This window comes from Monodelphis domestica, chromosome 7 (assembly GCF_027887165.1).
Source record: "Monodelphis domestica isolate mMonDom1 chromosome 7, mMonDom1.pri, whole genome shotgun sequence".
In the NCBI taxonomy this organism is placed as follows: Eukaryota; Metazoa; Chordata; class Mammalia; order Didelphimorphia; family Didelphidae; genus Monodelphis; species Monodelphis domestica.
In genome coordinates, this window is record NC_077233.1 from 92,243,823 (window position 1) to 92,256,753 (window position 12,931).

The following is a 12,931-nucleotide window of genomic DNA, read 5'->3' on the forward strand; positions in this document are numbered from 1 at the left end:
TCCATGCTATGGAGAAGCATCAGAAGTCATTTACCAGAGGAATACATTTAAAAGCTATCTTAAAATGTACTTTTCTACAGCTTAGTTTTCATCTCTATAAAAAAGATCATGTACTTCAGAGGGCTATTTTGAGCACCAAATAAGAGAATATATGTGAAAGTTCTTCCAAAAGCTTAAAAGTGCTAGAGAAAGAGAAGGCATTATGTTACAGCTCTGCTTACTAGGCTTAGGGAAAAGCAAACCACTTGGGCGAACAAGGAAAGAGGATCATCAGTGGTGGCTGGAGGGTGAACAGAAGATGGCAAATGAAAGTTGTTGGATAATTTAGGTGATGACACTGCTCCTGTTGACGATGATGGGGTGGGGTGGAGGACAGATAAAACTGGATCAGACTGAGGTAAAGGATTGGCCATGGAGGGAGGGAGGAAAGGGGGTAGGTTTTGGTGGTGTGAGGATGTTAAATTAAAGATAGTGGACAAGAGGAAGAAACTAAGTCAGAGGTGATTTTAAGAACCCTCCCATCCCAAATCACAATTGGAAATGTCTTAGAGATGAAAATTTGGGTTTGGAATGATGGAGATATGGCCTTGGGAGCCATTTTGTTTTGTTTTATGAAAATAAATCCTTACTAAGTATTGACTCTAAGGCTGAAGAGTTGTAAGCGCTAGGCAATTGGGGTTAAGTTACTTGCACATAGCTAGTAAATGTCTGGAGCCAAATTTGAACCCAGGACCTCCCATCTCTAGTCCTGGCTCTCTCTCTACTGAGTCACCTAGATGCCCCCTGGAGGCAATAGTGGTAAGTAGCTTGTCTAGTTCATTTCTTACCTAACCCTTTAGGGTATCTGACCTGACCTTCAAAACCTGTGTCCAAATTTTCCCCTCAAAGAGAGGATTGGATGCATTCCACCTTAATGACTCCTACCTAACCAACTTCTTACATCCTTTTATGACTGACTCACACTCAGTTTACATGGTAGTAGGTCATAAGACCTATCTTTCACTAAAATCACTTCTTAGAAAGTATAAGTATCAAGAAAGTGTTAGGTAGTGTTATGGGAAAAACAGGTACTAGAAGTTAAGATATCAGAGTCCTAGTACCATATCTAATCCTGGCTGGATGATGACCACCCCATCCCCACCCTGAAAGAAGCAAACCCGACCACAGCACTACCCCAACCATCGGGACCACTGCTCCCTCCCCAGCAATGTCGGGCACATAGTAAGGCCTTAATAAATGTCTTCCATTCCGTTCCATATATGCCTTGGACCCACTGCGGGAACCCGGGGGACTCACTTTTCTTCTGCTTCTAGTGTTGGCTGAGTTAGAGTTAGCCTTAAACCAAGATCTCCCCTCAGAAGCCAACCTTACCAACCGTGAGTCTACTCCACCTAGCCAGTGAGAAAAGAGAAAGAAGTATTGCTTAGCCCCACACTGGAGCAAGACTTTAATGTGTGGATTCCAATGAGAGGGGCACAAGTTTGTAACAGAAGTCAAAGAGCAATCAGAAACCCCCACCCAAGCCCAAGGTTCATGTGCAAAGGTCCTGGGGTGGGAGTGAAAAGGGGAAATCAATTCCCAACCCACAACTCCCACCTTGGCCTAAGACAAGAGAGACAGCAGAAATGAGGGCCAGACCCAATGTCCCTTCTTGCCTTCTGCCTCCTCCCTACCCTGATTAAAATGAAGCAGGCCAAAAAAATGGAGCAGGCAACTTGCCAATGAAGTTCAAGAGGGCTAAATGTCGGAAACAGTCTTTAAGTCCACTGCTCAGCTGAGCCAAGTTCAACAGTTATCTGCCTGGGCCTGTGACAAGTATTGGTCATACCGGTCCTCACATTGGCTCACAGCCATCAAGAAGTAGTCAGGGTTGGCAATGGCCTGAAGGAGGTCATTCTGCACTAGGCAGATGCCATAGAGTTCCGAGGTAGGGACTGTGCGGTACTCTCTTCCTTCTTGGCCCATAAATACCTGTAGACGAGAGCATAGACACAAACAGAGAGCTCATAAGGGTAGAATATGCTGGGCTCTGTATCAAGTTGGGGAGGGATCTCTATCCAGCAATAGATTGCACAAAATCACCATCCATTCTCCAGCCCCAAAGGAAGACTCCAATCCTCAGTTCCTCAAACAGTGACCAACTTTAGGCTGGCCCAAACTGTAGGACGGGCGTCTCTTATTGTGTTAATTCCATTACATAAGATCATCGATTTAGAGCTGGAGGAGACATTAGAGGCCAACAAGTCCAACTCTCTCATTTGATAGATGAGGAAACTGAGGCTGAGAGGTCCATCAATTATTTTTTTAAAACTCTTTTATCTTCTGGGGGGGGAGGAGGGGAAGGAGAGGGAGAGAACCAAGTAACTCAATGGATAGAGCACCAAGCCTGGAGCTGGGAGGTCCTGGGTTGAAATCTGGTCTCAGACACTTCCCAGCAGTGTGACCTGGGCAAGTCACTTAACCCAAATTGCCTGTCTTTACCACTCTTCAGTCTTACTGACTCTAAGATAAGGTAAGGGTTAAAAAAAAAAAGTGAAAGCTAATTGACTTAATTGACTTGATTTGACTCAGGTTCACACAGCCAAGTGCGAAACAGGATTTGAAAGACTGAAGTCTTCCTGACTTCCTGCCCAGCAGTATATCGGTGATCACTACGCCACTTCCTAGCTATGTGGATTAGAAGCCCTCTCTTCCTTCCCATGCTCCAATTTATTTGTACCTGGGGGTGGATGATGCTCTCTTCATCCTGGAGCCGAATATTATCATCAAAGCAGATGTGCTGGACTTCAGGGTCATGGGGATCCACCCATAGTGGCTTACCACCCTGACTGGAAAAACTGTTTTGGTTCCACCTGGAAAGGAGAGGGAAATAGGGGATGTTGTGGGGGAGGTCACCAAGGAGTCCCAAACTTCCTGAGACAAGGTTTCTAGAAAGTGTTCTAAAACTTCAGACTAAGATGGCTTTATGGCAGTGATAGGTCAGCTACTTCGGTGGGTCCACTTGGGTTCCCCCAGGTCCATTCCAGAGGTGCTTTAGTTGCAGGTCACATAATGAGCTGTTGTTTCACTGCTTGGCCTGTTGGCATCACCTCAGGCAACTAACTCAATAAATAATTATTAAGCAACTACTGTGCACCAAGTATCTAAGGAAGTCTTTGTCCATGGAGAAGATAGTACCTAAACTATATTCTGGAGGAGGGGGTGGATGTCCACATAGGAATCCTATGGAGAAATTGGATGATGAGCTACTTTCTTCAGTCTCTGACCAAGTTAGAAATGGCAGCTCAGAGGGTGACAGGCAAGGTATAGAAAGAGCTAAGAATAGCCCAAAATACCAGAGTTTGAGACTAGGTTCTGACACTTACTGGTTCTATTACCCTGAACAATTCATTTCTCTTTGAGTCTATTTTTTCATCTGCAAAATGGCAAGAATACCATCCAATCCTGAATGTTTAGGGGGCGGGCAGCTAGGTGGCTTAGTGGATTGAGAGCTAGGCCCAGAGGTGGGAGGTCCTGGGTTCAAATCTAGCCTCAGACACTTCCTAGCTGTGTGATCTTGGGCAAGTCACTTAACCCCCATTGCCTAGCCCTTACCACTCTTCAGCCTTGGAACCAATATATAGTATTGATTCTAAGATGGAAGGTAAAGGTTTAAAAAGAAAAAAAGAACAATGAATGTTTGTACTGCCTATCTCTTAGGCTGTTGTGAGGAAAGTGCTTTGTAAACATAGTGGTAAATAATTCCTCTGAATTGTTATTACCAGACAAAGTGGTCCTGAAAGCCCCCCAGGCCTTCCATGGCACTGAAGTAGTTATAGATGCCTCTTGTATCTGGATAGTTGGACACAGATTCTTTCCCTCGAGTGACTGTCACCTTTTTTGAAGTACAGCGGATCTTTCCAGGTTGAAGGTCCACAGGGAACTGCAGGGACAGAAAAGGGCGGAGGTCAACATGTTATCTCCAGTGTTATCCACCTCCCCTGAGTTCCCCCCAGTTCTAAGGAGCACCAGCTGCTCTTGCCCTCTCCTGAGGAATGTCCTACTCTGGTTCCCCTAAGAATATCTCTCACCACCACTTCTTTCAGAGCTGAGAATTGCGGGTGCTGGCCTTGAAGGGCAATGTGTGTGGTCTCGAGTAGTGAGGTCAAGTCTTTGCCAAAGGTGCGGAAAATGATAGCAAACCGGCGGCCCTGCTTATAAAGGCCAGCCAGTAGCTTGAAAAAGGCTGGCAGCACACGGTGGTAATGACGGCCATCCTCCCCTGGGACAGAGAAAACTGCATTGGGCTGGCCAGGCCACTCCAAAAGCTGCAGGTAGTTGGAGAAGAGTGTCTGGAAGGGGTGGCCCAGGGTCCTTGCTGTAAATGCGGAGTCTCGGCCAAAATTTGAGGAGAAGCTGCTGGCACCTGGGCTAGGGGGCAGCAATGAAGGAGATTCACTCAACCACTTCCACCTACCTGAAAGAGAAAGTGGAATCCATAGTTAAGGTGGGTAGGTACTAGAGGAGGGAGAGATGGAAAAGCAGCAAGATCCTCCTCTCAAACAGTGAACTCAGTAGTGGCCAATTCTCCCCAAACCCAGTGATCAGAGCCAAGTCAGTAGTCAGGAAAAGTGTGTTCCTAGATTCGTGTTTGAAATGGAAAGGACCTGAGACTCTATTCGAACGCCCTCATTTTTCAGACTGGGAAACTAAGGCCCAAAGAGAGAATTTTTTTCCCCCTGTATGGACTTGTGATTTCATCCACAAGGAAATTCCATTTATCAATGCAGACCTGGATTATTTTGCAAAGTTTGAAAGTTGCATAGGACATTAAAAGTTTATGTGGAACACAGCTAGGTGGTTCAGTAGATAGAGAGTCAGACCTACAGAGAGAAGTTCCTGGGTTCAAATCTAGTCTCAGAACTTTCCTGGCTATATGATTTTGGGCAAGTCACTTAACCCCCATTGCCTAGCCCTTACCACTCTTCTGCCTTGAACCGATACAAGGTCACATGGCTTATAACTGGAGTCAAACAAGTGAAGTGGGAAAAGGGCCAAATACTGAATAAGACAACCTGGGTTCAAATATCATCTCTATATCATTTATGATGACTTTGGGCAAGTCACTTCATCTCTTTAACCATAAGTTTCCTCCTGGTCAAGATGACTTTCTGAAGTACCTACTACTGCCAATAAATCTATGATCTTATGAACCCCAGCTCGCCAGATCCCAAAAACAATTGCTCTGAGTAACACTACAGCGACTTGTCCAAGGCCACAGGAAGGAGGAAAGGGTCCTGAACTAGATAGAACCCAGCCATCCTGACTGTCAGCCCATGACTCTTTCACTTGTACCCATAAGCTTCCTATAGGCAGTGCCTTGCTCCAAGGGGATAGAAAGATTATCTTTAAAGTAACCAGAGAAGGGATTAGATAGGATACTTTAGATTTACACTCATCAGGGAACTCAGGTCCTTTCCTAACAACAATAAAGTGGTACTAAAAGCTTTACAAAATACTTTCCTTTCCAAAATCCTGTTAAAACCCCATTTTTGCAGAAAAAGAACCTGTAGATAAGAGGAATTCAACGATTTCTGTCTAAGGTCACACAATAAATTTTAAATCACGATTTCAACCAGGCTTTGGGTCCAACAATCCTATATCATTCCAGTGCCTCTTGGTCCTTCTTATGGCTACTGAATACTTACTCCTTCACCCTCTGAATTACCTAAAAGCCCAAAAACCCACGTAAGACACAAATGAAGCTGGTCAACAGGCACACAAAGTTGCATGCCAGCTGGCAGCACTGTCATGGTCCTGGAATGCTTCTTACCAGACTGGTCGAACTGCCCCCAACACACAGTGCTCAGGTAAGAGTTGAGGGCAGCCACAGGGCCCTGGGCTGTGGCACTATCAGACACTAAGATGGTGTTGTTTATGTCCATATGAAGGATGAGTTTCTTGGTTCTTATGGTGAGAGGATATTCAGGGGAGCCTGAGGAGTCTTCCTGACTCTTGGCTCCCAGGGCAATGAGACTTCCACCAGAGTGGGAACACAGGGGCTTCCTGGGCTCCTCAGAGTGTGAGCAGCCTGAGGGTGAAGGAATCCTCTTCCGGGGCAAGAGGGTCTCTCTATTTCCATCTTTCTCTGTGCCTGCCTCCATGACAGATGTGAAGGGCCTGCTCAGATGGTCTGGGTTTACCGGCCTGCTGGCAGCAGGCTCCTCCTTGCTCGTGCACTGCAGATTGGGGCAGGAGTTGAGAGGCAAGGAGGAAGCTTGTAAAAAAGCAGATTAAGGAGGGATAGGGAGTTGAGGAAGGGGAGTGATTTCGGGTGCTGGGGAGATGGTTCAATGAAGGAGAAGGGGCATGAGCCTGCAGTCTCAGCAGCTGGGAAGAAAAGGGTTAATGGAGGAGGGTACCCTGAGAGTCAGGAAGCTAGCTTTCAGTGCCCAGGAAGCAGGGCTCAGTGGACAGGAGGCAGGGAGGCAGAGGACCAGGGAGCTGAGACCAGAGACAGGGAGGAGCCAGAAGAGAGATACAGAAAGACTGAGGGAGGGGTTGCTGGGACCTGAGGATCGGAGGTCAAGGATCAGAGGTCCGTGACATCGCAGGAAGAAAAGGGCCAAACGCTGGTTTCAAGGGGCAGGGGGCAAAGCAGCGCCGGATCGTGGCTCTCCGGGAAAAGGCAGTGAGTGGGTGTCTCCGTCATTCAGCCACCTCCTTGCTTGAGCAGGGCTGTCCCGGCTCTAGACTACCGGCTGCAGGTTGCCGGCACCATAGATACAGGAACTGGCCCTCCAGACCTGAGCTAGAGCGTCTCCATCCCTCCCCCAGTCTCGTAGCGCCCCCTGGTGACTGCGTCGGATCTGCTCGTTCCCGCTCGACTGAGGGCGGAGCGAGAACCCCAGTTTACCTCCTCCCTCTTCTGCGCCCCTAAAGGAAGTCTTTTTGTCCCCTAGGGTGCTACCCATTTGGATCCCACCCCCCCAGATCCTTGGAACCCCAAATCCAGCCCAGCTTTAACTCACCTTTTTCTTATCCATATACCCTTGGGTCTCTATCTGGACCACTAAACTTGGAGTCTCTAACCTCTGTCCTGGGATCAAATCCTGGCCCTGCTTTTTGGGACCTGTATGCTTTAAACTGTTAATGTCTGTGCCTCAGTTCCATCAAGTGTAAAATCACAAAGTTGTACCAGATGACCACCAAAGTCTCTTTCTACTCTATGATCTTAAATGATCTCTCAGCTCCCCTGTAGGGATGTGGCAGAGTGGATAGAGTCCTGGATTTGGGAATAATGAAACGGGATGGATCCACATCCTGCCTGAGATGCTTAGTAGTTGTGTGGGTTGACACAATTTCTTTGAGACTCAATTTCTTCAACTGTAAATTGGGGATAATAATGGCAACCAGTTTCTAGGGTTTTCGTGAGAGGCAAAATGAGGTAACTTCAGGAAAGCTTGCAGTGGACTATTCATGTCACTTTTCTTTCCAGCTCTAACCTAAACTCTGCCCTATCTCCTGCTCCCCAGCTCAGCTTTCCCTTCAAAATGAGTCTAACCAAATTTCATATTCAATTCAACAATATAGTGTTTACCATGTGTATAGATGTGTTCAGGGTGTGAGGTATGAGGGCTGGCCAAGCTCTTTTCAAAGCTGTTCATCCACCTTTCCAGGCCACCTTTCGTCCAGCTCTCACCTGTGATTCCAGGAAGCTGTGGCATGCCTGGTAGCCACACCCAAGTTAAAAAAAAAGTCTAGGCAGGGACTAAACCAGGCAGAGGGTAACTGACAAGCCTCCAACCTGTAGGTGAGTTAGGGGGATATCTACCGTAAACATGTGAAAATGCGCCCTTCTCCCCACCGGCACATGAGAACAATTTTCCCCAAAAGTCCTTGAGACAGCAGAAGCAGGCACCACGGAGCTCTTAGAGCTAAGTCAGACATGAAAGAAGCTAAGGTCATCCGCTGCACCCAGGGCAATTGATGGTCATCCTGACTTGTCTCACCACTGGATTTGGATAACTCTGGAAGAAAGAGTGAGGCTGAAGATTTTGTGAAATGCTACAATCACTTAAATTCAATTCCCTTGAGTCAAGACTTTCCCCCTCCCCTTCCCTATGTGTAAGACCCTCTGCTAGATGCTGGAGGAATGCAAGTTCAACTGAAATTGGTCTGGAACCTATAACACTTAAAAGTATATAACATATATGTAAATATAAGATAATGTGAGGAGGAAGAAAACCTGATGCCTGACCTGAACCTTAAAACAAATTGAAGATTCTAAGAGGCTGACCTAAGAAGAGAAATCGTTCCAGGCATTGGAAATGGCTCGTCCAAAGAGAGGAAACTAGAGAGATCATGTCAAGTTGAAGGTACAGATAAATAGACAAGTTTGGCGGGAAGGTATAGAAAGTGAATTAAGGGGAGCGATGTAAAATAAGCCAAATGTGTTAGAAGGGGGATAAAAAGTGATTAGCTCAGTTTTTGCCTTTGATTTGTCCCAGAGTCAGTCACTTTCCTATCAAGGAGGCAATAGAAAGCAGCGTCTTCAGCAGGGATGAGCTAACTGGGGTACCCCTGTGTGGGAGGAAGGATATGTCTCCTGGATGGAGACAAGGTAGATGACTTAGGAGCTCTTTGGTTTTTCCTATTGGGAGCCTTCTTTCCATAGATATGGTTGTGTTGACACAGCTGCCCTGAACTGGGCTATCACAGGGAAGTAGCTCTTGTTTACATAGGACATCACCTGTTTACCCCACCTTTGCCCATGGGAACCTTTGACTAGGGCAGGTGCCTAGTGCAAGGGTGCAGGGTAGACAAAGTAGGCAAGAGTCTCTATCGGCTGGAAGGCAAGACCTAGATCAAGATTCTGCATCTGGCTAGGGCCTGGCTGAGGTCTCCTATACAGTCAGAAAGCTGAACAGGTAATGATGGGTCATTCTGTATCCTCTAGGACAGACTGGGATTGCTACAGCTGGAATCCACCCTCTGTGCCTCCCTAGAAACAGCCCTCTCTATAATAGGGGTCAAGGTCCAGATGTTTCCTAGATCCTCAAACTCTTCTAGGGGAGGAAGAAGAGAGCAAAATGCAGGGACTGGGGGTATCCAGAGAGCAAAACTATCCAGATTGTCCACCAACCCAGCCTATGCCTCCCAGGATCCCAAGGTCATAGTGAGGACCACATACCTGCTGAGCAGAAGGCAGAAAAGAGGATGGATACAGATGGAGAGAGAGAACAGTCTGAATGCCAGAACCTTAAGGTGGGAATGCTATGCCCAACACTATGTCTTATGTCTGACCTTCTCTGAGATGTCACTTGAATCCTTTGCTCCTCTGACCTTTGGCCCTTTTCTCTGACTCCTGAATTTGCCATTCTTTCCCACCTTTAAGCCTCTGTTCCTCTTTTCACCTCTTCCTAAGACCTAAAAGACATCCTTTCCTAGGTTTCCTTGCTGAAAACCAATTCAAATTCCACCTCTTTAATGAATGCTCTGCAGACTCCTCCAGTCCTTCCCCCTCTAGAGCTCTGGTAGAACTTAGCTATAGAGCCCTTTTGGTGTATTTGTTATGTAATGTGTTTTTAGCTCTCTGTGGGTTTTTTTGCATCTTATCTCCTTAGTGGATTGTGAATTTATGGAAATGGAGATTATGTCTTATCTAAACTTTGAATCTCCTTGAAGGCCTTGCCTAGTGTTTCTGTTTAGTAGATACCTTAATAACTCTTTGTTAATAGTGTATCCCTGTTGGATTACTTCTTCCCTTTGCAGGAACTGGGGCTGGAAGGTCTAAGTGCAAGGGAACAAGAGAGCTTGAAGTTCCTTTTGGACACCATTGCTGCCCTGGATGTGGATGGGGACCAGGACAGGGAACCTGAGGTTCTAGACAATGGTCAAACCTCAGCACCAGGTAAGATCCTAAGCATAGGAGCACAACAAAGTGGGTAGGATAGACCCTGGATTGAATAAAGACACAGGGTCTACGGGAACCCCAGCTGCCCAACACTTCATAGAACATCAGTTGTGGAATTTTAGAGACGAGGGAATCTAGTGGGGACACTGAGATCCAAACAGGAAATTAACTCTCTCAGGACACAGAGATAGAACTGGTAGCTAGGTCTTGATTCCTCAGTCAGGGTTTTCTATGCTACTCTGTACTGCCATTTCTTTCCCATATGGTTTGGGGGAAGGAGAGGTTAAGAAGTGTAAGAGTACCAAGGCTCTTCTCCTCTAATAAATTTAACCTGTCTTCACCCTGCTTCCTTAGGTGGTCTTATGAAGCATGAACCCCTGGCCACCCCAAGCAGACTCCGTAAATTTGACACCATCATACGATCTGGTGTCAGTGTCAGAGAGCTACGAGACCGTTTCCGGGGTTTGAACCAGGTACCAGGGACCAAAGAGACTACAGGACAAATGTTGCCTCCACATGCCCAGAAGCCTGGGCTTCTTCCAAGCCATGCCAGACTTGCAGAAACTCCCAGCCAGGTTGCTAGGGTTCCCAAATTAGGGACTGGACATTAAAGGGAACCTGAGAGCCCTGTATAGGAGACCATAGAGCTAGAAGAAAACCTCAAAGAGCATCTAATCTAAGCCAAAATATTATGAACAGTGGTCTCTTCCATAGCATCCCCAAGAAATGCTCATCTAGATTCCCCTTGAAAACTTCCTATGATGGAAGCTCACTACCTGAAGCAGCCCATTTCACTGTAATGAAGCTGTTACTATTAGACACCTACTTCCGAGGAGTGTCCCCATTGTTCCTAGGTCTGCCTTGTAGCACCAAAGAAAATTCTAGGATCCTCTAGACAACCCTTGAAATACCTGAGGCTTCTTATTTCTAGGCTTATACATCTCCACTTCCTTCAACTTATTTTCAGATAGGATGATCTCCTCCTGTCCCATTTCCATTGTAGTTGCCCAAGAGAGGTTTCAGTTTTTCAATAACCTCCCTAAAAAATGTGATAACTACAACTGAAGACAACACATTGGAAATCATCTAACCATGGACATGATTTCCCCAAATACTCCCAATATGACCTGACCCCTCCTTTCCATTCTGGATTATTCCTCTCTGGATGCAGTTTTAATTTGTGTTAGCTTTTTTGACTACCATGTCACACTGGGTAGATACTGAACAGTAAGAGTAGACTCATGGATTAAATGATCTCAAAGATTTCTTTTAACCCTCAATCTATTTATGAATTGTCAGCAGCCTACTAAATCTTACCAATCTCTTCACAGGAACTACTGTTTAACTAGACATTTTTTGTATACTTGTGCAGTCTGACTTTAAAAATCACAAGATTTAAAACTGAAAGGAGCATTAGCATACTAACAGATGAATAAAGTGAGGCACAGAGAGATGAGGTGTCTTTCCTAAGTTCATGCAACTAAAATTTGAACCCCGTGCTAATGCTAGAGCAAAAACTTATGGTATCTGAGCTAGGGAAGGGAACTAGAAAGGACCATAGAACTCAAGAAGAATTCCTTGCCTGATTAAAGATAGAAAACTTCCCACACTCCAAAACAAGAGAACAGAGGGATGGACAGTTACTGATGACAGACAAAATCGGCCACGCTTTTCCCAGACCAGCTTCTCCCATGGACCATGTATATGCCACATTTCTTTGGGACCTTTAAATTCTATAGCCCAGAGTGAGGTGGGGAGACGAATCCTCCATTAATCTTTCCCAAGGGCTTTCTCTGAGAAGTATAAAGCATCCTGGATGATCATGTTCAATAAATGTTTCCAGTGATACTATGGTTTGTAGTGGACTGGTGGGGGGGGGGGAGGTAGGGAGATAAAGGAAGGGGCATACTGAAGCTCTCATTGATTGATCCATTGATTGATCCCTGGAAAGGTCCCATATGAGTTCCTGAAAGTTTAGCCTCTTGAAAAAATGAGGATTAAAACAGATACTGGAAGCCTGACCCTTTGGGCTGTTCTCAACCTCACTCTGTTACTCCTCCTTTTTCCTTCAGAGCTTCTCCTAGTTGGGACCCAAGTTGCATAAGCCACATCAAGTATCAGGCTGGGCACACAGTTTCTTGGACATTAATTGCTAGGTAGAAGGGCTGCGCCCTCAAGGAGGTATAATAGTTATTTCCATAATTGGGCTAAGAGCTAAGGAGGAAAGCCCTTGAGAGAGGGAATGCCCCAAAGGTGCCAGTGGAGAGAGCCCCAGGGAAAGGGGAAGTGCCAGAGGTCACTGAGGAAGAAGGTCCCCTCGGACCCCTTTTAGTGAGAAAGGAGCCCTATGGCAGGGAAGGCCCCAAAGGTTACTAAAGACAGAGCTGGGGTGGGGGTGGGGTTAAGAAAGAAGCTTGGGGAGTCTGTAGAAGGCACCGCAAGATTTTACTTGTGTAGTCCTGCCTCCCTGGCTTTGCCTGGAAACATTTCCTGGTCTGCCTTTTTATTCCATTCCTTCCTTGTTAGAAGCCACCTGCTCACTGATTGATTACTTGCAGCTTGCAGCTGTTAGACACAGTGAAAGACAACTGGGGCAGGTCCTGGAGCCCCAGAATGGTTTTGGAGGGATGTGGAGCAGTATAGCACCAGGTGTTACAATGGGAACTGGAGCCGACCAAACTGACAAGACTGACAGCTGTGGTGAACCACTTCCCTCCCTTCCTCCCATCCAAAGGGAGGAGGCTACAGGAGGCAGTTCTAAATCCTATTGCTTCTCCCATTTTCTCTAAGTGCTTATTAAGCAGATCTTGGCAAGTTCCCAAATCCTCCACTCCTTTTCCTGATCCTCATCTCCACTGGACAGTGAGGTGGAATAGTCAGAGGATCAGAGAGGAAGGAAGCCATCAGAGGAAGCAGTTTCATTAGTTTTGCTATTTGGAAGCTTCTTTAGGATGATCTAATCCAACTTTAATAAATCATGTATCCTTTAAAAGTAAACTGTTTTAAGTCCCATGAATGAAGTCTAGTAGTAGAAAT

The 12,931-nt window shown here is 46.1% G+C and overlaps 1 protein-coding gene across 1 annotated transcript; it reads right to left on the reverse strand.

The window, feature by feature from the left end:
- Nucleotides 1-1,417: 1,417 nt before the first annotated feature.
- On the reverse strand, nucleotides 1,418-6,835 carry LOC103093609 (uncharacterized). The gene is made up of 5 exons (XM_007499840.3): nucleotides 5,813-6,835; nucleotides 4,071-4,456; nucleotides 3,762-3,922; nucleotides 2,720-2,852; nucleotides 1,418-1,971 (listed from the first exon to the last, which is right to left on the reverse strand). The coding sequence occupies exons 1-5, from the start codon at nucleotides 6,141-6,143 to the stop codon at nucleotides 1,786-1,788; spliced, it is 1,197 nt and encodes a 398-aa protein (XP_007499902.1). The 5' UTR covers nucleotides 6,144-6,835; the 3' UTR covers nucleotides 1,418-1,785.
- Nucleotides 6,836-12,931: the final 6,096 nt, after the last annotated feature.

Bases quoted from the DNA above. Each gene is read 5' to 3' on its own strand.
- LOC103093609 (XM_007499840.3), bottom strand. From the start codon at position 6,143: ATGGAGGCAGGCACAGAGAAAGATGGAAATAGAGAGACCCTCTTGCCC. The intron at 4,457-5,812 runs GTAAGAAGCATT...TTTCTCTTTCAG, and splicing joins GGGGCAGTTCGACCAGTCTG to GTAGGTGGAAGTGGTTGAGT. The intron at 2,853-3,761 runs GTAATAACAATT...TCTCCTTTCCAG, and splicing joins TTTCAGGACCACTTTGTCTG to GTGGAACCAAAACAGTTTTT.